This window comes from Phaethon aethereus, assembly GCF_964289735.1.
Source record: "Phaethon aethereus genome assembly, chromosome: 7".
Classification (NCBI taxonomy): domain Eukaryota; kingdom Metazoa; phylum Chordata; class Aves; order Phaethontiformes; family Phaethontidae; genus Phaethon; species Phaethon aethereus.
This window is the reverse complement of record NC_138583.1, coordinates 29,782,624-29,809,332: the sequence shown is the minus strand read 5'-3', so window position 1 is coordinate 29,809,332 and position 26,709 is coordinate 29,782,624. Positions and strand designations below refer to the sequence as shown.

General features: G+C 39.7%; 1 protein-coding gene across 2 annotated transcripts; it reads right to left on the bottom strand.

The window, feature by feature from the left end:
- Window positions 1-102: 102 nt before the first annotated feature.
- Window positions 103-26,709, bottom strand: ADD3 (adducin 3; the record flags this gene model as incomplete). Of its 2 annotated transcripts, XM_082002386.1 has the most annotated exons (14): window positions 103-836; window positions 1,557-1,652; window positions 2,595-2,718; window positions 3,938-4,024; window positions 5,319-5,438; window positions 7,099-7,356; window positions 8,162-8,344; window positions 9,404-9,502; window positions 9,591-9,734; window positions 10,965-11,114; window positions 12,189-12,269; window positions 12,393-12,544; window positions 14,013-14,151; window positions 26,515-26,709. In XM_082002386.1, the coding sequence occupies 14 exons, from the start codon at window positions 26,707-26,709 to the stop codon at window positions 538-540; spliced, it is 2,127 nt and encodes a 708-aa protein (XP_081858512.1). In that variant the 3' UTR covers window positions 103-537. The 2 variants fall into 2 exon arrangements, with proteins under 2 accessions (XP_081858512.1, XP_081858513.1); XM_082002387.1 differs by lacking the exon at window positions 1,557-1,652.

The following is a 26,709-nucleotide window of genomic DNA, read 5'->3' as shown; positions in this document are numbered from 1 at the left end:
AAAAGATTTAAAGGTGTGCTGTTAATATGCACCCACTCAAACAGGGGTACAGAAACATAAAATATATGGTCAAAATCACAATACAAAAATGTATGATCTGGTTACCAAGTGAGACAGCAGTTTTAAAAAGTCATATGATCACTCAACAGTACCTTTAACTGCACTGAAAAGTTTAAGGTCTGCAAAATACTCCAAGCAGAACTTGCTGCTGCATATTGTGATGGTATTCAATCTTGCTATGATGGTAATTGAGCACCTACCAGTGTAGTTCTACACACAGCTAATGAATATTTCCAACCCTCATAGCAATTTTGGACACAGTTAAGCGAGAGATGAATTAATTTTCAATTGACATGAAAGTTTTTTTGTGGTTTTTTTTTGTTTGTTTGTTTGGTTGGTTTTTTTTAAAGCAAAACCGCTTCCAGTTTCTTTTTGTTTAGGTTAAAAGTCCAGTTACTGCACACCCCTAACACTATGCTGTTAATGGTCAACTTAAATGTTTAAAATGTGCAATGTCTCCTCACAACAGAACTGCACTTATGCTTCTACTTTCTCCTTCTTTTTACTCTTTTTCAGGAAAGATGGGGTGCGGAATTTCTTCTTCTTCTTTGATGGGGATTTGGAAGGTGACCCTTCAGGGGACAGGGTCTCTTCTATCTTTTCAGAGCTTTTAATTGTAATCTCTACACTCTCCACAGTACTAGTGGTTAACTGACTGACCCTCTTGGTGAGATCTTCTTCCATGTCATGCGCATCTTCCTTGCCATTCACCACCACAACTGGCAACTCCACAGATAGGAGGTTAGCATTCTGGGTATAGAGATCTTCATGATTTTCTGAAAGAACAGACGATTTTGCAATCATTTATGTACACTATCATGCCAAAACCCAGTACTGAAACAAAGTCTGCGAGTCTGGACTGTGATCCAAAGAATGAAACTCGAAGTGCTTAGATGTGTTGTTTTCCCCATACATCTACACTCTTATTTGTTGTAAGCAGACAATGTTGTGAAAATGTCATTAAAGAAAACGGTCTGAAGAAGCTAACCTTATCTCTGCCAGGTATATATATAGCTCAAGCTGTATACAGTATATACAAATACAGTCTACACAGCATATACGTATACGGTCTCAAGAACACTCAGAATTACGCTTTACCGCAAGAGACTAATTTATGAAAATGCAGCCATTCCATACAGAAGTCTTTGCAGAGCTAGCCTTTCAAAATGCTGCCTTAGACTTTGCTGGAAAAGTCTTAGGCAAAAAACCCCTACTCTTAACACTTTCAGTAAAATAAAAATATAGTATCTATTTCCTCTACCTTATTAATATCTACATTTTAGTATGCCCTGCATTGTTTTCTGTTTGTGAAAACAGAATGTTTACGTATTAGAAAAAATTGAGAAAACCAGTTTTCTGGCCAGAGTCCCACCCAGACTTGTTAAAAGAGGGCTCTCTGGCTCGGCTGACTTCACACAAGTGTAAGAATGCAGCAGCAGAGTGGATGACTCAGGTCATCAGAGCCATTGGCATTGTACAGAAATTGCATGGAATACCTTCTAATTTTTCTGGGACATTTTGCGGGGATTGAGTTTGTGACTGAATTTGTGACACAGATGAACCGTCATCTGAGAATAATTCCTGTTCAGCATCTGCAGGACAAGATTTGAATTAGTAGCCATGCAAAAGTAAAAACCAAGCAAGAATGTCAGTGCTAGTGCTACAAGATTTACAGCTCTGCTAGCATTGTGTTGCTCAAGCTGACAACATAAAGAAGTTACAATACAGTTTAAACTCTATCGAATTACGGATTTACACGTTTTATCTGATAACAATCATTATATATTAGTTCTTTAATACAAAGCATTAAAAAGGGTGGCAGGGTTGCATTCCAAGTAGCATGCCCCATGGTTTTATCTAGCTGTAAGTCACACAGTTTGCTGTTACAGTAAGCTACTATGCTATGCCCTGAATGTGACATATAGAAAATTGTTTTACTACACAATATTAGTGAAGAAGAATGTATAGTAAGTGTTACTGCTAAAAACAACAACAACAAAATCAACTCTGAATTAGTAATTCCCTACAGAATAGTAGTATTGGAAGAAGATGTAAAAAGTGAAAGTAGATGAGTCTTGCACATCGTGAGAATAGAAAAATTAAAGAAGCCAAGATCAAACATCTCAGTAAACTTTTGCTCAGCTGGGCACAGACCTGAGCAACTTGATCTAACTTGGGTATCAACTTTGAGGAGGAGGTTGGACTAAGATGACCTTCACGGGCTCTTCCAACCTAAGTTATTCTATGATTCTGACAAAAAAAGCCATTATATTAAAGTGTGTTTTTTATCAACCCCATTTCTGTGCAAACCTTTCATTGCTTTAATTTTAGCACTAATCAAAGTAAAAAAAAAAAAACCCCAGAACATTTAACAAAAAATTCTACTGTCTCAAGGAATGATTAGTTCTAAAGTAGTTGCCAACAGTATATGCTAATAATTCACATGTGTATGTTTTTTACAGTAGATATTTTCAAACTAAAAATGAACTCATTATTAAAATGTAAATCCCAGCATTTAAAAACACATCACTGACCTTCCAACCCTTGCTGCTTGCGCTCAATTGTTTTCTTGTACTCTTCCAGTTCCTTTTCTGTGAGATGGCTGAATGGGTTGGGTGGTGCCGGTGGTGCATGCTCATCATCTTCAAATTGCATTGGCTGGAAAAGAAAAAACCACAAAATTTAACAGTTTTAAAAAAAGCAAGCAAGCAAGACATACATGGTTAATCTATCTTTTTCACCCAAATTTTGGTGACACCAGATTGGCAGGGAATACAGAAGAAAAACACATATGCATCCAGACAAAAAACTACCCCATCTGATAGGCATTCACACAGTAATGAATACTGACTACTGAGCTGTAAATCCCCATCCTTTTGCAGCAGCACAACCATTATTTGAGGGGTGTGTTTTGGTTTTTTTTGACCAAGGGGGACAGCTTCAGAGTAGAGACCTGCCTCAACAGCTTATACTTAGGGACTAATACACTTTTCAGAGAAGTGAAAGTCCTTTAACAACAGGGATTCCAAAATAAGGTTTCCCATATTTTCTGCAAATGTCCCATGTTCTAGGAATTTTTTTTGGTAGGAAAGTGACTATTCTTATGCTCCAGTTTAGGAATCTAACTGGAAGAGCTCTTCTGAGATGAATCTTACAATGACAAAATTAAGAAGTATTCTCATGTTGAAAGAAAACTCATTTGGAAAATATTCTTTTTGCCCAACATAAACAAACTCAGTGTTATCTCAAGAGAATACTGGAAACCAAAATGAGGAAATAGATGTACTAACCCATGGATGGTTGGAAACTCTTAGAACTACAGAATTTCAAATACAATTCATCACGGTTTGTTAGATAACCTTATTAGCAATATGTGTACTGTTTGGAAGTAAGTATATTCTATTCCAGAAAAGATTAGTGGGAACAGGTAAAAAACTGGAAACCCTCCATCCCAATAAGAAGCCTGTTTCTAATGAAAGCTGCCTTCTCTATGAACCCATCACACCTTTTAAACTCAGTTATTTCTGGGCCTCAATCATTTCCTTTAGCAGTAGTTCTACAAACTGATAAAAAGACTATTTTTGGCACCATACACTGCAAAGTTCAACACTTCAGCTTAAATGGTCTTAGAAAGGGGTCCTACTTCATTAATACTAATGGCACGCAAACTTACCATGCGTATCTCCATTTAAAACTAACATTTTAAACTTCTGAAATGAAACATGAATAACATGTATCCCACATTCAAAATCTGGCATTAAAATAATGAGTTCTAACAAAGCATTTAGAAAGAAAATGGCCCAAACTGATGTTTGAAAGATAGGCTGCCAAATAACCCCAACATTTGTAAATCAATTAATTATGTTCTACTCACTGGACTCGGCTTTTTATCCACAACAATCCCAGCCAGCAGCTGAGACTGTGGTCCTGCTGTCTTTAGGTCATATCGGTTTTGCTCCCTTATCTATACAGAGAAAACAAACCAAGTTAGGAAGAGATATTTCTCTTTAACAAATCCTATGCCCATCAGCTTTGCAAAGCCAGTAACACAAGGCAGCAGTGAACGGCTGGAGGATCAAGCCATATGCCGCTGCACCTAAAAATTAAGGACTCTCCTTCCACCTCTGAATACACCGCATATGTTATTTAGCGCTTCAAGTACTCCCAGTATATCCACCCTCATCCCAGCTCCTGCACTTCATGCAAGCCAGTATTTCTAAATAAGCTCCAAGGAATAGTGTGTCTCTGAACCTGTTCTCTCCATCCCATAAAATGACCCATGTTAAGCTACTGGAGAGATCACTGTGGTCACAAAGGTTGGTAAAGTCTTTCCTTCTGTGAATAAATCACTATTTTCCCCAAACCAACAGCCCTAGCTTCACATTGCCAGTGCTTAAGAGATTGACACATCAGATATAAATATAAATGCAAATACTGATCATATAAAAAAAAAATTCTACAGCAGAAAAATAGGAATAAACTATCTAATGAGATAGTGACATGCATGAATTTAAAAATAATTGTCTGGGACTTGTATTATTAATCTCTAGATGATTAAAGGGCGCCTTTCCAGTTCTAAGGAAGGGAGTTGTTCCGTCTAACTCCAGTTCAGTCCCCATGGATACTGATATGGTGCTTTCCAAGAAAGAGGAAAAATATGTAATCAAATGGAAAGTGTCTATGCCTAGGGTGGAGTGTTTGGTCAGTCTGACAGTCAGCGTCTCACATGCTGGAAGGGAAAAGCAGTGAGATATTTGTGTTTACAGAGAGGTCCAACAATAATCTCTTTCTTTTTTTACTGCCATTAGGAGTGGACTGGACCATAGAAACTGCAGCTTAGTAAGTGCTAGGCAAATTAGTACAGAACAGAGCGAGATTACAGTCTGAGACTGAACCATGCTGTAGATGACGCACAGCAATTCAGTTCATGTTGACACCTAATTATCCACTAAATATAATGCTAAATAGCAGGGACTACCATTTCCAATCTATCTTTTCCAGAGTTAATACTCATCCTTCATCAAACTATTGCATTCAAAATTTACATATATATTGCATACATATCTACAGACTTCACGCATATCATACAATTAAATACATGCTTTTTAGTGCCAAAAAAAATCACATACAATGCAAGAAACTTCTCAGTACAATCAGAACATTTCAAAATGTTATTTTACTGCTGTTTTGAATCATAACTTGAACGTATATTTTTATTTGGAAATGGTAGAATTTTCATTTCATTACACTTCTTTTACCTTATTTCTCTTTTCCAACACTTCACTTGGGTTTGTATTTAGAGGAACAAATTGGTTTGGATCTTCAATTTTGATTGGCGTTCCTCCGCTAGTCTTGGAGGAGTCATCAGCTTTCATCCACTTAAAGAAGGTGAGGGAAAAAGAAAAAAAAAAGCTAAACACCCCATCATGATGGGGAAGAACAATTCTCAGTGCTGTCTTACTGTTAAAGAAGAGATATAAAGAAAGGACTTTCTGACTTTATTCTCAATCCCACGAGACCCACAAAATAATCCCAACTCTTTACAGCTTTGTGTGTTTGCTCAAGAGGATTTAAGTTGCCTTGAACATGCATCCATCAAAATTACTTTTTGTAAACACTGAAATACATTCCTGAAAAATGCAGTACTAACTGTATACTAATGAAGTCATATTTAGAAAGGATCACGCTTCCTAGTAATTGGCACATAGATCCACCAGCTCCAGAGCCCTTGTTCATGCAATCAACTTCCACCTCTGCTAACTACACATTTTGACTGTAGTTTGTTTCCTTTGTGTGCTGGGTTTGGCTGGGATAGAATTCATTTTCTTCACAGAGGCTAGCATGGGGCTATGTTTTGGATTTGTGCTGGAACCAGTGCTGATAATTCAGGGATTTTTTAGTTACTGCTGAGCAGTGCTTACACACAGTCAAGGCCTTTTCTGTTTCTCACAACAGCCCACCAGCGAGCAGGCTGGGGGTGCACAAGACAGCTGACCCCAACTGACCAAAGGGACATTCCATACCGTATGGCGTCATGCTCAGCATATAAAGCTGGGGGAAGAAGGAGGAAGGGGGGGACGTTTGGAGTGATGGCATTTGTCTTCCTAAGTAACTGCTATGTGTGATGGAGCCCTGCTTCCCTGGAGATGGCTGAACACACGCCTGCTGATGGGAAGTAATGAATGAATTCCTTGTTTTGCTTTGTTTGAGTGAGCAGCTTTGCTTTACCTGTTAAACTGTCTTTATCTCAACCCACGAGTTTTCTCACCTTTACTCTTCCAATTCTCTCCCCCATCCCACCGTGGGGGGAGTGAGTGAGTGGCTGTGTGGGGCTTAGTTGCCGGCTAAACCACAACACTTTGCAAAAGCAGGTTTTTAAATCGGTTGCCAAGGGTTTTGCTCCCAAACTTAAGTTTAGAAACTTGCCAGCCTGCCAGCAGGAGGAGCTGATGCTTTTAGAGTTGTACTATGCAACTGGGAGTAGCCTGGTAAGAAGTAACATGCTTTGTAGTCCCAGGAGAGCCATGTCTCTCCAGGCTGGAAACGCAGCGGAAGCATCTTGGCGAGCCGAAGGAGGAGGAAAAATCTTGATCATCATTAAAAGTAGCAGCATGAACAGACTTCGAAGTCTGTTTTCAGTAGGCTCACAAACAGGAAAGGGGCAGTTAGAGATGAATTAGAGCTTGTGTCTCCCTTGCGTAGAGAAAAACCCATGGGTGATTTAAAACTTTACTATGTTTGGTGGATAATTAATAGCACAAAAAGATACGGTAGAAAAACTGTTTTCTGCTTCAGGAATCAGAAGAGCTAGTAACAAAAGGGAAATCATTGTTAAATTTTATCATAAACTGTTGCTCTTCCAAACAGTTAAGCCCCTCTTCCCCAAACAAAGAGGGCTCTTAGTACTAATGTCATTAAGTCTCCCCAAAGCCTATTTTTATTTGCTCAGTAAACTTATATTTTAATCCTCATATAAACTGTGCATAACTTATTTTAAGTAGTGCAGAAACTAAGAAACTGCCTAAAATATCTACCTACCGTGATCTTAGTCCTAGGACTGGTTTCCCCATTCCAGGACTCCTCAGGCACATTAACTTTCAAGTATGTGTTTGGAGAGTTCAGCCATCTTGTCTTTTCTCTCTGTTGCCTCTGCGCCAGGAATTTCAGGGGGGAAAGCAGGACTGTATCATCTTCAAAGGAAAAGGCAGTCACAGTGGCTGGGATCTCAACATCACTCTTATGTCTGGGTTTTTCCCTGACTAGTGGTTGCCTATAGGCATAGCCAGTTCTGTATCCCTATGGAAGTGGAAAAAAAGAAAAACACACCACACTTAAAAAAAATTTTACAAAATAATAAATAAAATCAGAAAAACGTATCCAAAGAAGTCATGGAAGTTTTGTGCTGCCCTATATGCATTAAACAGGTCCTCTCAGCTCTTCAGAGAATGGGCTAGCGGTGTTGTCCATCATTAATTCATACTATTAACATTCAAGAGAGCCATTTAAAACACAGCACAGTAGCAGCTGGACAGGACCCCAGGCACACTTCACCTTCCTCCCACGTTTGTGAATGCGTGACCACCAAATGACCCCCTGCTCAGGTTATGACCCAGGTAGCATTCACAAGGACATTTATCTCTTGCACAACGGGCACATCCTGGTTCATGACACTCTGCCATTTCTCACTTTACTCGTGTTGAAGGTTGTTCCAGAATTCGCAGTGCAGTGAAAAGAACATTTCAACCAAATTTAATAAATTATCATCTTCTTTCCTAATATTAGCCTTAAAATATAGAGGGAACCTGCTGTGCCTATTTACTAGGTGGCAATGAAAACATATTTTTACTCTTAAGCTACTATAAAAAGCAAATACGTTTGTGAGGTGAGTTGGACAAAATTCAAGTTCAAAACATTATCAATTCTTATCAAGACACTTATCTACTGTCAGATACACTGACATAATAAAAACTAAACCAAGCAGAAGCTTCATTTGTCAAACTCAAAAAACCCAGAAAAAAAATCATTTGCTTTACAGAAGCTAATGCTATACTCTCAGAAGCTTACAGAGACTATAAGGACAACTCCATCAGTGTGCTCTCACCAGATTGTCCAGCATCCGCATGAGTGCTTCAAATTCTTGCTCCCCAACTTTCCATTTTTGTTGCGAAGCCATATTAACTCCACCTCCTCCAGCTGCTGCCACAGCGTGTGTGGAAGGCTTGAACTTCTGCAGATCCAGTAGTAGGAGATTGTCTATCCCACCTGCTCCAGCTAATGCATGAACCTAGAGATCAATGAGTGAATTTCATTTGTTGAAAAGCTTTCGGATTCTCTGCTTTTCTGAATTCACAGAAGACAGACGCTTAAACACATGCTACAGTTATTTCTCATGCTAGTTTTCTTCTGTCAAAAAATGTATTAAAATATATAGCAAGTGATTCTTGTGGAAAGGATGATAATATCTGCTAATAATAGCGCTTTAAAAGGAGACTCAGTAAAAGTTTAAAAGACTCAAACACTAGCTTTCGCTTTCAAGAGTACCTTCAAAAGGTCCTTCTGCATCACTGGACTAAAACTTTTTCATTTTTATACATATTTCAAAATGAGTGATCGAACTCAAAATGAATGGCAGGTGAGGGAGGAGAGGAAAGGAGTGGGAGACTGGCGTTTGCACCTCCAAACAGCTACATGGGAGGACAAGATCACTGGGGAACAAGAGCAAAGTGATGAAGTTTCTGGGGATGGGCTTAAGAGTTATGGAAGGTGAGGACACTTTCAATGGTCTCTCTCCATAGGTTACAGATAAGATCTAGATACCTAACTAGGTAGCTAAATTTAGATAAAACAGAAAACTGATTTTAGGACTCAGGTTATTTTTAAATACCCTACCCTCTACCATTGCTCCAAAGACCTTTTGTTTATTTGGTTCTACAGATCTTGGTGATTGTAGGGAGAAGCCTCTTTCTTTGTCACAACACTCAGCTTCGACAAAGGAGATGAAAGTCAAGAGATCTCAAGTCACACTTCCACACGCAGCGAGTACCACTGAATCTATCATCTCACAGATCCCCTGCCTGAAGCTCATTCTCCACAACATGGAACAAAACCTGTACCCTTCACAGTGTAACACCACCGGTACTCACTCTAGGAAGAGTGATACAGTATTTGTGCTATTTCTTCTATGTTTTCCTGATTACTCCAATTTCTCTGACTTTGATCTGGCATAATATTACTGGATTCCACAACCCCAAATATTTTGTAATATTAGAGATCTTCCCATCTGGGATATAGTCTATAGCTCATCAGCATAAGCGTTTGAAATTAGAGACAAATTCTTTCTTACCTGTGTTTCACAGGCCAGTTGCACATTGAAAATATAGTGGAATGCTTCTTCCAGTGTCTCTCCCAGTGCCACCACACCATGGTTTCTCAAGACTAATACCTAGTAAATGAAGACACTAATGTTAAGTGGTAGAAACTGGCGCAGTACATGAAAATTGTTTATGAAGAGCGTGAGTGAGGCTGAATACCTTGCAACTGGGTCCGAGAACTTTCTGAAGCTGAATTCTCTCTTCCTGTTCATCAAGACATCCCTGGTAGTTGTAATAAGCAACATCTCCCAGAATCAGAGCTTCTTGCGATATGGGAAGGATGCCACACTTCATAGATGAAACCTGTTTCAAGAAAATGAAATATTGATAATTAGGAAAAAAAGAAACTCTTAAAACCCGTATCTCAACTACCCAAGCCTTAGTGGGCTGTACGCTGTATCTTTGCAAGAAGAGAGACAAACTCTCCATAGTGAAAGCTGAGCAGCAGTACCTTTTTTTCCCTAGTTTAATTTGCAACAGGGTGACAGAGCTGCTGCTACCCAACCTAGGGGCATTCATTATAGGAAAAGACAAGTTATCCCATCTAAGTTAATTTTTGTGAATTTTATCCATGTTTAATTCTCAGTATAAGCCTATTTAATGTTTTTTCCTTCTTTCCCACATTTGTAACTTCAAAAAACTAGTATAAAAAGTTATCCATGCCTTTTTTTGTCTATAATCAAGGAATGCATACATATGCATTTATATATAAAATAATATGAATATATCTATCTCAAACCTTTTCTTTCAAGTCTCCTTACACTTTTTATCATTGTTATACAGACCATTTTAGACATATATAACTATGAATTTTTAATACTGAGGTAAATCCAAACTGAACATAACTACTAATTAAGCCACTTAAATATTGAGCTGCATAATGCAAATCATGATGTATACAGCATGTTATATGGTCTAAGATGCTATAAATGAAGCCTCTGTAAACCATATACTTTACAGCCTCCTTGACCTGAGTGCAATCACAGAATCATTAAGGTTGGAAAAGACCTTTAAGATCATCAAGTCCAATCATCAACCCAACACCACCATGCCCACTAAACCATGTCCTGAAGTGCCACGTCTACATGTTTTTTGAACACTTCCAGTGATGGTGACTCCACCACCTCCCTGGGCAGCCTGTTCTAATGCTTGACCACTCTCTCAGTAAAGAAATTTTTCCTAATACCTAGTCTAAACCTCCCCTGGTGCAACATGAGGCCATTTCCTCTTGCCCTATCACTAGTTACTTGGGAGGAGATACCAACACCCACCTCACCACAACACCCTTTCAGGTAGTTGTAGAGAGCGATAATCGTATCTGAGCATCAGTTTATTCCTACCCGTTTCACTGCGGTGGCCCAGCCCTCCTACTCTGCTTATTTGATAACCTCACACCTTTCTTTACCAGTGTAGCGTCGATGTTAAAAATGAAAATAAAACTGCGGTGAGCAGTGATTCAGATTCAGAAAGGTGATCTAAGTTCATATGGTAAACCTGTTTTCTTTTACTCTTTATGCTAGAAGGAAGACTTACAGCTGCCGTTGCAGGGGTATGTATGTGTATTACACATCTGACGTCAGGGCGCGTGGAGTAGATGGCCACATGTGGACTGAATCCTGCATTGTCAATACTTAAAGTTGTACTTCCTTGGTCAACTACGTCTCCTAGGATGTTTACCTTAACCTGGAAAAGTCAAACAAAGGAACAATATTCAAAAGGTTTGTGACAACTGCCATTATCTACAAACTACCCTTTCCTTCCTTACTTAGTACAAAACTTCCCCTGACATGTTTAGGGCTCAGAGCACAAAAAAAAAGTAGGAGAGCAGCGATAAATCTGTGTGTCAACAGACCATCCTGCTGTCCAAGCCCTTGATAGCTGGTGGAAGTCCAGTCATGGAAGAAGTAAAGATAGGACCCTGATACAACATGTATCCCTCTTTGGTCTAGCTAACCTTTTCTTGTTTCTGATTTTCAAAAATGAATTTTGTTAACACTTCCTATATTTTAAATATGAAGAAAAATCAGTCTCTGAGAAATTTCCAGTAAGAAAATTAAATGCATAGTGAATTTCCAATTTCATGAGAACATTAAAATAATAATTCCAGGACCAACAAAAAACAACAGCAGGGCTATATCAGTTCTTGTTCTCATGTTTGTATTTTGGTTCTGTGTTTGCTGGTGTAATGCTATCAATCTGCTGCCTCCTTCCAACTGGAGGTAATTTCTTTACAGATACATACTGACACGAAGAACACATGGCAGGTTCTGCACCAAAAGATGCATGATTTAGCAGCTACCATTGCCTAAATCCCAATCTGTAACTACACCCAGCTCCTTTGTTGGGCCTGGAGAAGATTATTCAACTTTATTTCTCCATGTATAAAGATAAGAGCTGATTCTATTAACACTACTCCTACACAGTAATTTCATATGTATTACCATATTGTCAGGTTCTAAAAGGCTGCTGTTACACTGAGGCTATTTGATGAGCTTCATCAGACAGGAAAACAAAACTTTGATGCTCCACATTGAAGCTGAAGACAAAGCAACAGAAAGCAAAGCTAAACCCCAAAAGAAATGCTGAGGACAAAGGATGCTAGTATCTAGATAGTTAATGAGCCTTTCATCTGGTGGGTAAACATTAAAAAACAAATAACAGCATGATTACAGTTTAGAAGTCCATTTTAGTAGTCACAAAAGTCTTTTAGAAAACAGGTTGAGCCTTGCTGGTTATTACAGCAGAAGAATCACATACCAAATTGGAAGCTGAAGCTTCAGAAAAGGACAGACCTCTTGGAATGATTAGAATATGGTCATGTTCTTTGCTTACTCTTACCTGCAAAGGAGGAAGAAAATGGATTACTGATTTATTTTTTAATTTGTATTATTCAGGGGGAAAATTTATTTGAATGAATAGGTAAGATTCCAAATGAAAAAGATTATTCTCTAAAACACTTACTGTGATATAGGCATTTGGCAAGTGTGCCCACCCGAACAAGTCAGCCAACCTATATAAACTGGCTAACTTGCAACGAGTAAGTTTTTCTCCCTTAACAAACGAGGAGGTATCTATCCCAGGTAGATCATTGATGGGTGTAATCATTCCATGGCCTGAAAAACAGATTAAAAAAAAAAGATGACGGTCAGTCAGACAATTAAATAACTTCTAGCTATGCCATGATCTTCCAAAAGCAGTATATTTAAATTGTTAGCATAGCAGCACCAGCATTTCTTAAGACTGGAACCGCACTGCTGGATTTCTAAGGTCTTCACTGAAACCTCTGTTACTTTAAGGCAGTAGAACCTATACCCCGAATTTAAGTGTTCATCTCTTTTTCAAACATGAGAGGTGAAATACAGGCTTCCTTTGAAGTACCACTTGGATTTTGAGCTCTCTCCTGATTCAAGATCCTACATAGGACTGGAACTGTGCTTTAAGACATTTGCCACTAATGAAGTATTTTAATATGTTACTTTGAAAATTACATGAGAACACATTTCTGCTGGACTTCTGGCACCAGTATAACTAATTTGAAGAGATGTCTCAGCCTGAGCACTTTAATTTAGTCCTAATGAAGAAATTAGGGTAAGTGCAACAGTTCTCCAACTGCTGGACAGAAGGGATCACTTCTTAACAGAGAAAGCACGAAGATCAATTTATCTCTCTGACTTGTAACTCACACATACACTTCTCCCCTTCACAAACGCACGGTATCCCTTTGAGAGCCACAGCCTTTGCTTACAGGGAAAGTTAAGATCAGAAGAGGTAAAAGTAATTTTGGTTTTCAACAAAAAGAGTATGCACTCTGAGATTAGTCATCCTGTCAGAGTCCCTGCGAAAACACAGCAGAGACAACAGCTGGACCTGCAGACTCACCAACCAGCCAGAGACACAGAGATAAGACTATCTGGGCTCTCTGTTGCTCTCTTCCACTTGTTTTGTTAAATGAACTCTTAAGAGCTGTTTTGGGACCAGTTCTCAAAAAATGGTTAATGCTGACAGCTGCCGCTGTACTTCAGGCTTGTAAGCACCCATATGATGTCCACACACAGAACTTAAATCAACTTTTAACGTTTCAGTGCTTCATGACTTGGAAAGAACTTGGGTATTGGCATACTACAAGCTGTTTTTAACTGTGGGAGCTGCTTGTGTAATGACTCAGTTTGACAGGCTATTCCCCCCTCCTTTTTTTAAAATAAAAATTTATATGCAAGAGTAGAAAAATAAACAATCTAAATTGTTATGTATTTCACATCTCAGTTTATGCTCATGTTAAACTACTAATAGTAATGGGGCACAGCATTTTGTTCCCTTTCTCAGTTAAACTTTTATTAGCAAATTACAGAAAAACTGAGCGTGAAGATGCCAAAAATTCTGGATATCACTATACAAATCAAAGAATTTAATAGAAAGAAGCCTAAAAAGGAAAGTTAAGGCCACCATCTGTACTACTTCACAGCTGAAGTAAACTCTGACAGAACTTTTATTCAAAGAAAGAGGAGAACCCAGCATTGCTAAGCTCTAGTGATAATAAAAAAAGGAAGAGAAAAAGCACAATTGTATGCATAATTCACTTACTGAGTGAAGATGAGGAAAAACCTGCAAAAGAGCTTGCTGTAATGTATTCAGCAATCTGTTGTAACGCAAGCAGTCCAGTGGGGTTATTGCCCTTCTTCATCTGTTCTTGAATAAGGCATTCCAGATCTTCTCTAAAAGCCTGTAGAAACATTTGAGAATCATTAAGGAAACATGGCTTTGACAGAAATAAGATTATTATAGGTGGGGCTGGTAGCTTTGCCTGTTACTAATGTTACATGACACTTCCCCTTAGACCTTGTTTTTAGCTGCTAATAACTTTTGCCAAACTTTAACCATCTGACCTAAACTTTGTATGCTAAATATTGGCAATTTGGGGGGCAGGAGGAAGGAGTTAGGTCACAGAGGGTTAACTATTACCCAGAACAAGACAAGATGAAATGTATTTTTGTAAATGCTACCAAAAAACATTTTTATCAATAAAGAGTTCTCTGTATTTTGGAAGAGGTACCTGAAATTCAATCAATCAGAGTGTGTTGCTTTTAGTGCTGGATATTTTAAAATTGTGTAATGCCTGTGAAAATCCATCCAAATTTGATAAAGTTATAAACAACTGGAAACTGGAGCTCATGCATGCTGAAGTAGTATCACAGACATGCAAAAACTATAAGGAACACGGGATGTCATGTCCTCTCCGTTTCCTTCCTTCTCCCAAAGGCAAAAACCCTTCCCTCTTCTCCTGTATAAAATGTCGGCAATCCCAAGAGATAAACTCTTGCAGAATATATAATGAAAAAGATTTTTACAGTATCAAATTTAATATACTATGCACTGTGGACAAAGTTCCTTCTAGATGATAGACAGATTAACCACTATCTACAACAAACAACTGTCCTAAGACTACTTCAGTCCTGGCATTTCCAGACTAAGTAAATTCTGTTCTTTCAAATTTTCCTTATAGGTTATATTTTCTAACACTCTCATCATTTCTTGGCAGCGTCTTCCAGCTTTTGTCCGAATGAGCAGTATGCAAAGCTGCACAAAACACAAGCTGAGGTGTATTGTGAACGCTCTTGCTGGTTCATTCCAGAAAGACATTTGGTGTCTTTACCATGCAGCTGACTCCTATTATAACTCCAGGCTATTCCCAGTATATAATTGTGCCTTTCAGTTTGCCTTCCTTAGCAGAGTACTTAGTCTCAATTAAAAACCAAAATTGTTCTGTATGGCAAATGTAGTTTCTTCACTGAATTTTAATTCAGTCCTCCAAAACACCCACTTTGTTGGGTAAAATCCACCAGTATCATGACATAGTCTGTTCATCAACAGTTTTGAATCTAAAAGAGAGCGAGTGCTACCAGACCCCCCAAGATATCCTCAACGCTCTACTTGATATGGCCTCTCATTTGGACAGCTGAGCATCCACAACTACAAGTTTAATTTCCAAGTTTTCAGACACCTATGCATTTCCTTAGAGCAATTTTGTCAGGACTGTGTGTATCTGAGACTTGCCCCATTTCCACAAGTAAAGCCTCTAAAAATTCAAGTGGACTGACTACACAGCAATCTCTTGGTGCACACCAGACTACGCATGCAGCATCACCCAAACAGCTGAACAACCTCTTGCTAGCCTAAAGATACATGGGTAAAGTCAGATTTTTCTCTTCAATGGCTGCTGTAGGTAAGATCTATGCAGCAGGGGAAGGGAGCAGATGTGGAAAAGGAAAGAAGAAACAGGGAATCGAGTGAGGAAAGGAACCTAACTGGGATTGGGAGAAAAGAAGGGAAGGTATGGGAGGTGGATCAGCATTGGGACCACATAAGGGGAACTGATGAGAGGTAATGATGGGAAGGTTATTGCCAGAAAGACAAACAAGGATTTGTGGAAAACAGCAAATAGTGGGAGAAAATATCCTGACTCTCATCCTTCATCTATCAGCAGATGACACTGAAAGCCACTCCCTTCAATCCGATTCAGCTCCGAGGATGTCCATCATCATCATGATTCTGTGTATTCCAATGGCAACGTGGGTGCCACCCTTACTGACAAAACAACAAGCACCGTCCCCCACCTGGAACCTGAATGTGGTCACGAGCCCAGACTGCTGGAAGCCAGGCATGCAGAGGCTGTTTCTTGTCCCCCTCTTGCACACAGATAATAATCTTTAAGCATACCACAGTTGTCTTGTCCCCATGCCTCATTTGGCACACAGTGACTAGTTCTCACTAGAGAAGAGATTCAGTATTTTTTCCTCTTCTCGTGGCTCAGCACGTGTCTCTGTGCCTTTTGCGCGTGCATGCTACTCATACTCTGTTGAGATGACAATTATTATTTATCTGACAAGATTTTCTCTGGGCAGATAATTACTGTAAATCCAAGTGCTTCACAAGCATTAACTTACTAATCCCCAAAACATGCCTTTAAGGTGCAGCAGGGCCCTGTCATCGTTTCCACAGAATGGCAGCAAGGAGGTCAAGGTCAGATGCTTCCCCCAATTTGGGACATCCATTTTGAGAGGCCCAGAGTCCCATGTGCACAGCACGGGGCAGTAAGTAGCTTCTTATACGCAAAGCACAACTCTCAGTGAAAATTCAAGTGCAGTATTACGCGTTTAATGGGCTGCCCACCCTCAGGGTAACAAGGGGAAATACACAGAAAAATCACAGTCTGAAAAACCAGAAAACAGATGACTCGGCATCACCTATGACAGCCTGGTTTACCTGAATCTGAGCATCTCTCACTACAACCAAGAGTGGTTTTGAATGAAATCCAGATTGGTGCGATTTATGCAATCCCTGTAGAAGATGTAAGGATTTTTCACACTAGAAGAAAGTGTTTTGGTGGTCAAACAGCTCGTGGTGTACAGAAAAAGGAGCCAAGGTCCAACCTTTACATTCTACCAACCTGCTTGAAAGTGTATAAAGTGTAAAATAATAACAGTTACTTCCTTGGCCCTTGGCACATCATATCCCTCACATTACAGAAGGCTTTTTTCCCCTCCTAAAAATCCCCAAAACACATAAAACAGACTTTCAAGCACCAGCCATCCCAGCGCCAGCTCGCTTTTCTGCTAATGGTTCACCATGTGGCTACAGTTCTATGGCACTTTCTCCTTCTGTAACTGTGATCTATTAAGATTGCGGAGACAATGACTGGCTGATATATTTCATCAAAAAGCTATTCTAACACTTACTTTTGAATTCTGTCATTCCAAGATATTAAATTACTTCTCAAATATTCCTGAAAGAGGCCCCCTGCAAGAAAGCTCTACCATTTCACACTCTGCAAGGCTGAAACGCGCTTCCGCTCTTGTTTACAGTCTGTATACAAGGAAACTGCACATCTGTAGTCTCCCGGGGGCCATGTGGAAGACCGAATTCACGAAATTTATGGAAGTATTTGTTTGTAAGGAGATGGAGGAAAAAAGTTATCTGTATTACATTAAATCACTCTCACTTCAATTCAACAAGGACTATAAAAAGGATCTGCAAAAACATTCAGAGTAAACTCTTATTAGTCATAGTCAGACTGTTTTGGGCTTGGTTTTTTTTTTTTTTTTTTAAGCCTGTATGAGTAATGTTACTTCCATAGCAGAAAAAAGGTAGTGTAATGTATTTCGGGCAATTTTTGACAGAATGATTTTTTTGGTTTATTGCATATTCTATTTTTAATTCTTCTGCTTTCTGATGTTTTCATTCTTCTGAGCTTAGTTTTGCTTTCTAATGCTAACAGTAATATATTATACACTTGCTGAGGCTGCTACAAATGAGGATTTAGCATTATATCAACAATTTTGTTAAACTGAATAAGCAGCTTTCCTTAAAAGTAATTTCAGAAATAACACAAGATAGGAAAGAGCCAGGGCAAGTAGCAAATATGGAGGTTTGGGATGAGCTGTAAAACAGAGGTAAGGATAGGAAGTACATAAAGTATGCAGTTTATCCACAAGCCAATGTGCAACCGTGTTTTCTAGCAGAGTGCAGCCTTCAGTGTGTCACGCACAGGACTCACATTCCTCCGTGTATATTGATGAATATTTCAATACCTTTTGTTCGCTGCTACAGACCTTAAACTCAGATCTGTATGTCCTTAGATAACCATTCCACATGTGCTAACACAACCATTCTCTGTTTCTGATAATTCCCGACAGGCTCATATGAAGGGCATCACCTTCTGGAGAACAATTTACCTTAAATATTAGCCATTAAACAAATGATATTTATTGGACCCTTCACTGTACAGCACTTGTTTCTCTAAAACCACTACGGCACAGGCTTCCAGTTTTGGGATCTGACCCATTCAGCAGCAGGAATCTGTTTCTGAAAACAGAACTGCAGCCTGGAGACCAAGCAGTTTGGTTTTGCTTTAATTCACAGGGCTGTAACATATATACGGCATTACACTGCAATTGCTCACAAGTAACCAAGTAAAAGTCATGCTTGAGAGAGATGTTTTCAAAAAGATGACAAACACTCTGCTCCAGCACAAAGCAGATACTTTTCAAACAGAAAGGTCACTAGTAATTTCCAACATAGTATTTGACAAGAAAATGCTGACAAAGGAAAAACTGCACTGTCAGATGAATGACAAATTATGTTAATCAGCTGTATGCACAGCCTTGCTCGATAAAGAGAAAGATTCTGTTCTGGGATTTAAATAGGTCTTCGGGTACATGTGGGTTTTTTGGTTTGTTTGTTTTCAAACACTAAAACTTTAGACATAGAATGATAGAATAAGAGCATGGATTTTTATTCACAATGGGTACCAAGTCCTAAAGTGAGAAGCACAGCACCGCCTGCACAACCCACCCTGCCGTAGCTGAGAACCCTCTCCTGTTCACACGAGCATCCTTCTCTCTTCAGTGCGCTCACCTGCCCAGCCAAGCACCACTGTCCCCCCTTGCGTGTGCTGGAACAGCACTCAAGCATCCTGCTGGGAGTTTGCATAGGAAACAGCCCATGGCATGAGAACTGGGCCCACGACAGCTATTGGAAAGGAGGGAAAGCAGCATTTCAGACAAGATGCACAACTAGGAGGCTGCCAAATAGAGCTTTTATTCACCTGGCAGAAGCTAGCCACCTAAGCAAATAGCCTGACCTTGGTATGCAGCAAGCTGCAAACTCCCCTTCTACTACTCCCGGCTAAAATTGTTCTCTTCAAAACTGCAGTGAGCTGAACTACACTAATTTACACCAGGAGAAAAGCATAGTTTTGCACATACTCCATGGACCAAAGCATCCACTGCACAGACAAGCCTGCCCTGAGCTGATGGTGCCCGGATGCTCTGCTTCCATCTCACCCACCTGCTTCCATCTCACCCACCTTCTGAATGTCACTCTACTACCTTGCACAGAGACATTAATTTCCCCACAACTCACCAGTAAAAATACACAGGGCAGCTCAGTCTGTTCCTAAAACTGTTTCTAGAACTCCACTGTTTCTAAACCTCCAGCCAGCTCTTTTACGCTAGCTTAAAACAGCCTTACATGGTACTGCAGCCTGCAGAACAGACACAGCTTTTCTTTGATAGAGTCATTAGTTGCATGATTAGGTCAAGGTCTTTCTAATATCATAAAATTAGTTCTCCAGAAATATTTGCAATCATCTTCCAAATACGTATCAAACTCAAGCAGTTTAGATGCAAAAATCTTTCAGCTTAGACCTGCAAGGACTCTCTGAAGCTCAAGAGTGAAGTTACAAGCCTCAGTTCTGACTCACTTCCATTTTCTTTCAGGAGGACAGTCTAAGTGTGAGCTGACAGTGTAAATTGGGGCTTTTAAGAATCAAAGCAACGTTTGCATGTACCAGTTGACAACTAGTATTTTTCAGTCAACATAAGCAGAAAAACTAGAATAACCAACTTGCTAGAATAACCTATTTTACATGTATACACATCTACATATAACACAGAATAAGAACGTTGCTAGAAAATTTTAGTATTAATCTCTTCCCTCTTGGTAGGCAGCTCTCCGATACTACTTACGAAGTATCCAGGCTCACAAGTATTTTGACTATCTTTATATGCTGTTTGTTCGTCGACCATTGATTTCTCCAGGTAGCCCTTATCCACTCAAAACAAGTAGAAATAAAACAATAAGAAAAAAAAAATTCCCCGTAAATAGGGAAAACGATGGCATACAGGTCATCTACGAATATCCCACACCATCGCAAACCTTTAAGAGGAGAAAGCATGTGCTCATATCAGGACTAATTACAATAAAGTCCAAACAGTTTGATATGTCAGACTACAGGAAAGTAGCTAGAAAAGATATGTGAGGTCCCTACGTTTAATAGCAGTACTGCTGTTAGGCTAGAAGCTGCTGAATAATACAAGAAACCCCTTCACCCATTTTCACTTTTGCCCATTTTTGATCAGAATTTATATATTTTAAATCTCTTTTTAAAGAGGGTCTAATTCAACTTATCTACATATAAATGCATCCACACAGTCTCTAAGCAAAATCACCACCACTGAAGAAAAGTTTCAAAACTTAACTGGTATTTTGTTCTTGGGAGTGAAGAGATGTTAATTTTAACTCCTGTGCTGTAAACGCAGCTGCCCACGGAGAGGAAGACCTCCACCGACACAGCCGATACAGCTTGGTAACAGGCTGTTTCAAGACTGGAGTTGAGATACAAACAACCGGTGCCCTAAGTGGAAAAGGGTGGAGCTGGCCACAAAAAAACCGCCAGTGAGTTAAGGCTGGCGGGGAGATGATAAGAGTCACAGAAAGTGTTTGCTAGCCCCATAAAAAAAAAAAACGGGAGGGGAGCTTCTGCGCTAAGACAGAAAAAAATAGGCTCAGTATTAAATATGTGGAATTAGGTAAAGTGGTAATAATCTATTCACTCACAGTGAAGCATGTGGCTGTCTGGCTGGATTCAGTGACGTGACTGACAGCAAGCTGGTCCCACGCAGAGCTCAGCCTGCGCTGGTTTTTCCAGCTCCTCTAACCTGACACATACTGGCTTTCCCCCATGAGCTGCAGCAGCATGTTTACTCCTGCGATAAGCAGCCGAGACACCCTATGATTACAGCAAAACCTGAAGCCCTGGACTCCTTTTGCGAAGCCCATCTTCAGCACACCCAAGTCCCAAAGTCCCGGCGGCAGCAATTGCCACACTCACACAACTGCTGCTGTGGATGGGGGTCTGGGTCTCTCCCTCGTGTCTTCTCGTGGGGTAAAGCCAGGCCATGCATCTTGCTAGATGGATATAACCACCAAAAATTAAAATGCTAGAAGAAATCAAATTTCAGCGTGACAGGGGTCTGCACCATTGCAGCTATAGGAATGGAAATTAGGCAATGGGATTTCTTGGTTTCTCATACAGATCTAGTGGGTGGCCTTGATCTGAGACGACATAATCCTGAGTACAAAGTCCCTCTCACTTAAAATGCTGAACTTGCCCGGCCCCCCAGTCTGCCCCGGGCTCAGTGGGATATTATCATGGCTCAGAAGGGATCTTTAAGGGATGTTTTGTGACATGCCTTAAACAATGTGCCAAGTTGAGCTCATCTCCCCTGGTGAACAAAATGCTGCACCGGTCCTACGATGAAAGCATGCAATTAAATAAGCTGTTGCGATGAGAGGGGGGGTCATGATGCCCCAGCAGGAAGTCAGGAAGATGTCAGAGAAGACATCAGAGAAGACCGAAGCCAGAGGAGGGAGCTGCAATGCGAGGGGCCTGCCCAGTGAGGAGGTCCCCAGGGATATATAAAGTTGTGAGCCCTTCCCGGCCAAAGGGTGACTCTCCTGAAGGATCTGAAAGGCTTTTGAACTTGTGGGGAAAGAGCAGTGGAAGCTGCAACATGTGAGGAACTGAAAGGACTTTTGATATTTTAAGAAAATAAACTGCCCCAAAAGGGAGTGGTGTTGCGAAAATACTGTGCGTTCACTTGATGCAAAATAGAGCAAGCTAGACAACTGCAAAAGCTGGGGAAAAATAAATCAAACCATCCTTCATCTCTGTCCTGATAGTTTGAAAATAACATAGCCAGAAAGGGGAAGAAAAAAAAAAAAAAATCAAGTGTGGGTGGGTTTGCTTGTTTTTGAGGAGAAAAATCTGCCTGCATGCTATGGCAGACCTCTGAATAAGGAAGCTGCTAAGCAGGACTTCTCTGGGCAAGACCAGCCGGTGTGGGAGGCTGGGGCGTGTGTGCGTGCATGAGGCAGGAAGGAAGGGACGCAGGGGAGAGAAGTCTTTAACCTCAGCACAAAAAAACACCTGATTTTGCAACCTAGATGGCTAGACCTGAACCAGCACCCTCACGTAATGGCAGCCCGGAGCCAGAATCACCCCAAAGGCCCTGCAGAGCCGTGATGGATCAGTAGGTGCTCTCTTTATCCAACACGCAATTAAAGTAAAGTATGATGAGATCCTGCCAGCAAACTGCTCAGCTTAAAAAGAAACAAGCTCCAAATAACTGTGTTTCGTATGTAAAAGTGGCAAATGCATGTTCAATGGGTCTTGACAAGCCACACGAGACTTTCACTGGTAAATTCAAAACAGAAATCAGGCATTTAAACTCCAATATCCAGGTATTTTTATGTTTACATATTTCAGCTCTTCAACTCATCACTTTAAACACAGATTTGCTTACTCCAACTTCTTCTTTCATCAGTAAAATAATGAAATATATTTCATATAATGGAATATCTTATGCATAAACTAAATAAAAAAAATGCACCCTCTTCTACTACCACTCTGACCTGTAGCTTTTCTGCAAATACAGTGATATAAAGTAAATGTAAGGTATTCCCCAACACAGCTTAAGCAGTGATCCTCATTTCCCATCAGGTTACACACACAGTTCTGTTAGCTAAAGCCTGTAGTTAGCTTTCCTGCTGGTTAGATAATTGTTTCACATGGTCTGACTCTGCTGGAAGCAGCATGGCACTGCTGCCTGCCCGCAGAAACACCCAACACCTTCCCTGGCTGCTCCAGGAGGGCTGCGGGGAGTTTCTCCCTGCTGCATATTCATGCAGCTCTTCAATGCTGAACCGACTGTTCAGTCTTCACACATTGTAGCTGCACAAACATTGCCTTTTTTTTTTTTTTTTTAATGAAGTGTTTTTGAATCTTTCAGTTCCCATGGTGAGGGCACCAGAGAAATGCCAGAAGGAAATGAAGGCCAGAAGGACTTGTATACCGTAACTGCAATATGGGTTTTGATGATACAGCAAATAAATGTTTACTCTTTCAAAGAGGTCGTTACTCTGTATAACAAGCAATACACGATTGTTTAGCATATAAAAAGACAAAACTGCTTTTAATTTTAGAGTTAATTTGGAAAATCTAAAAAAACCCCAAACCAACCCGTCTTCTACAATTTTGGATATATTATAGGTCAAGTATCTGAGACCCTATGTAAAGCAATAAAATTAGTCCACTGCATAAATGTAGTGCCTTTCCTTTAAAAGTAACAACACAGTATCTGAACCTTTTGAACTTGCAGACATTATTGAAATAAACGTAAATGGCTTTATCTTAAAGATTGGCCAGCAGTACCTCTAGATGCTATCAGGCTGCTCAGACCCAGCTGATATTAATTTCTTTCCACCTCTCTAACAGACACAGAAAAACAAACATGCAGGTCCTGTCAGATTCTCCAGGCCATCAGATACTCACAGGTTACATGCAGTATTAAGCAAACATGTCTGAGAATTCACTGATAATGTCAGGACATTCTTTGTGGGCAGCAGTCATAAAACTCATAATTTCTTTAAGACTTATGAACAGACTCTAAGATATTAGCAAACATCAGAGGTAATGGGAATACCCTTTCAGTAGCTTTTAAATTATTTAATTTAGGAAATGGAAATTGCACATCAGAGAGTAGTCTTCAGATTGCACATCAATATGTGCATCAAACAGCCCAGAGAGATGCAGCAGTTTGATGTCTGAAGATGTCTGGTCAGGGCTGTAGCCCTTACAATAACATGCACTGCACAAAATATATTGTGGTTTCTGAAATATATTCTCCAATTTATTTTCTTGCTAAAGGATTTAGATTTTCCTACTTGAAAGAAAGAAAAAAGCTTGTAAATAAAACAGATAAATCAGTACCTAAGCTTTAGAGTATATGACAGTGATTAACCCTTTAGTTTTATATTATAATTCTTTGCTCAGAGAAAGTACATGTTCAAACAAGTTCACTTTGGGTCCATACATGCTTGTGTATTTTCAAGAGCGGTCTCATCATTACTATATATACTTCATATTTACTAATACTTGCCAGAAGATGAGTCAATGACTACTTCTCTGATCTGAATGCATATATCTAAGACTGGGTGAAGATTTACTAGTGACCAAATTCTTTATTAAAATATGTCTGATAACTTGTCTTCCTCTTCTTCCAAAACACCTTCAGACTATTTCCTCCTTGTCGACTGGAACAAACTAGAGAAGCAACAAAGCTCTAAGCAAACTTCTAATGCAAAGTAATTTTGCGGCTATAGAACAAAAAAAGTATGCACAATACTTGTTAATTCAATCCTGAACCTATGTTATGCAGACTGGTAAATGCTTTCTGGCCCTTTTGTGACAAATATTATATTCAGGAGGAGGTAAGGTACTTATTTTCAGTCCTGACTCTCAAGAACACCATGGCACTTTGCAGCTGGAACCTGGCAGGAATAATGCAGTTTCTACCCCCAAATCACTTAGGAAATTTGCTTGATGGACATTAAGTCACAGATACTGTATTAAAAATGCTTTTATTTCCTCACACAAGAAATCACAGCAGGGTTCCTATACATTTTCTATTTCAAGAAAAGAGACAATAAAAGGAGATACTTAAGTGAGGGGAACTGGTAGCTCAGGCACCTCCTCTTCATGCCTAACCACACACTCAGCTCCCACGTTCCTGTTTCTGCCTGGCAGATGCCAAAAGCCAAGCAGGCAGCAGGTCCCTGGCTTATGTGGGCAACTGTTCCCTTACAGAACAAAAACTTGCAACTTTTTGGCAGCTCCAGACGGTCGCTTTCCAAAAAGTGCTGGGCTCAGCTTCTCTTGCAGCAGGACACTAACAGCAGCCCGGCAGCTCTCTGTCCTCCAAACTCCTGTTAAAACAGTTACATAGACTCGGGGTTTGCCCCTCTTCATCCCCTTTCCTAAAACCTGCATGCTGACACTGCCTCCATTAAAAAAATCCACAGAGGCTGGAGCAAAGAGACATTTAATATGTTTGGCAGACTTGGCAAAAGGTCCACCAAAATGTTAAGGAAATAGTTACGCTCATCAGATTCAATGCTGCCACTGAAAAGACCAAAAAATAACGTGTACAAACCCAAACTAAGTTGCTGTAACTTATTTTTACCTGTTAGGCTAAAGATCTAGTCTTTGCTGTAAGTCTTGACTACTCGTAATATGAATATTCTAACAGGAAGGATCAGACTCCAATCACATTTTACAATCGAGTGTTTAACATAAAATTATCATGATTAAAGCATTATGCAATACCTCCCTAGAGTATTTTCTTTATAAAAGAACTTGGCTGCAAAACCAAGCTTGCACAAATTGACTTGAAAGTAATAAATTCCTTAGTCAACAGGTTCACATTATACTCAGAGCAACACACAGATCCAAGAGGCACTCCACGACAACACTTTAGCAAACAATCCTGTTATTCATGGATGACTATAATAGGGTGATTACTAACAGCTGTTTGCAATCTCATTACATATGAAAAAGCTTCAAAAAAATTACAGAAGAAGCACCCCAACTTAGAGAGGAACTGAAGAGAAAAGGATCTGTAAAGCTGCTTAACCCCTTCCCAGTCCCGTTACCCTCATTACTCACATTACACCCCAACACCCCCAAAGGTTCACCCTCTCACAATCCTTACTCACTCCCTGTGGCTTCAAAATACTCGAGGCAACAATATTACTTTCCAATGTATTCATCAGGTTAAACTCAAAGAATGCACGTATTAAAATATAAATTAAAACCAATGAGAGTCGTTCAATAGATTTAATAATTTTATATGTAGCCTACACAAGTACTGAACTTACACAACCATTAGATGAGTGCTAATACGGCCAAGTATGGGTATGATCAGCCCCAAGGACATGAAAAGAACACATAGTCTAGCTTTTAAACAAACTCAACCCAATTAAAAATGTTAATTAAAGCATTCCTAATGCAAATGATAGGTTAATATTCAAACCCAGAAAGCAGAACACCCCAGAATGCCCTAATTTGCTCCTATTTGACCAATGACTCCTTCACTGTCTTCCCTGTCCCTAAATTTTAATTAAGTACCCTGCAGCCAGACAGATCTTTTTGTAATACTGCAATGAAGCATAAGAATATAAAAGCATCAGGAGAAAAACCAACACAATAAAGGCTACTTGTTCACATACAAAAATCTATGCAAACAAAACGCTGGATAATCTGTTTAATGACTCTTCTTAAAAGATGGTCCAGAGTTATTCTAGCTTAGCTGTAACATAGATTTCTTTTTTTAAGTCTCAAAATGTTAATCAGGAAATACCAGAAAATAACACTGTCTTGTTCTCATCCCCCCTTAATCCCACTCACAGGGCTCTGCAGTATCTGAGTGACCCTCTTCCTTTGCTCCATCATATTGAAGTCCTGTCTCAGGTCAGGAGACATGTTTCTCTCTCGAATATACTCTGGATCATTCTCGTTGATGCGATCGAAGTACCGCTCTTTGTGAGGCATCGTGGCTGGGGGAGGAGTGGTGACCACCACCTGACTGGCATCAGTACTCAT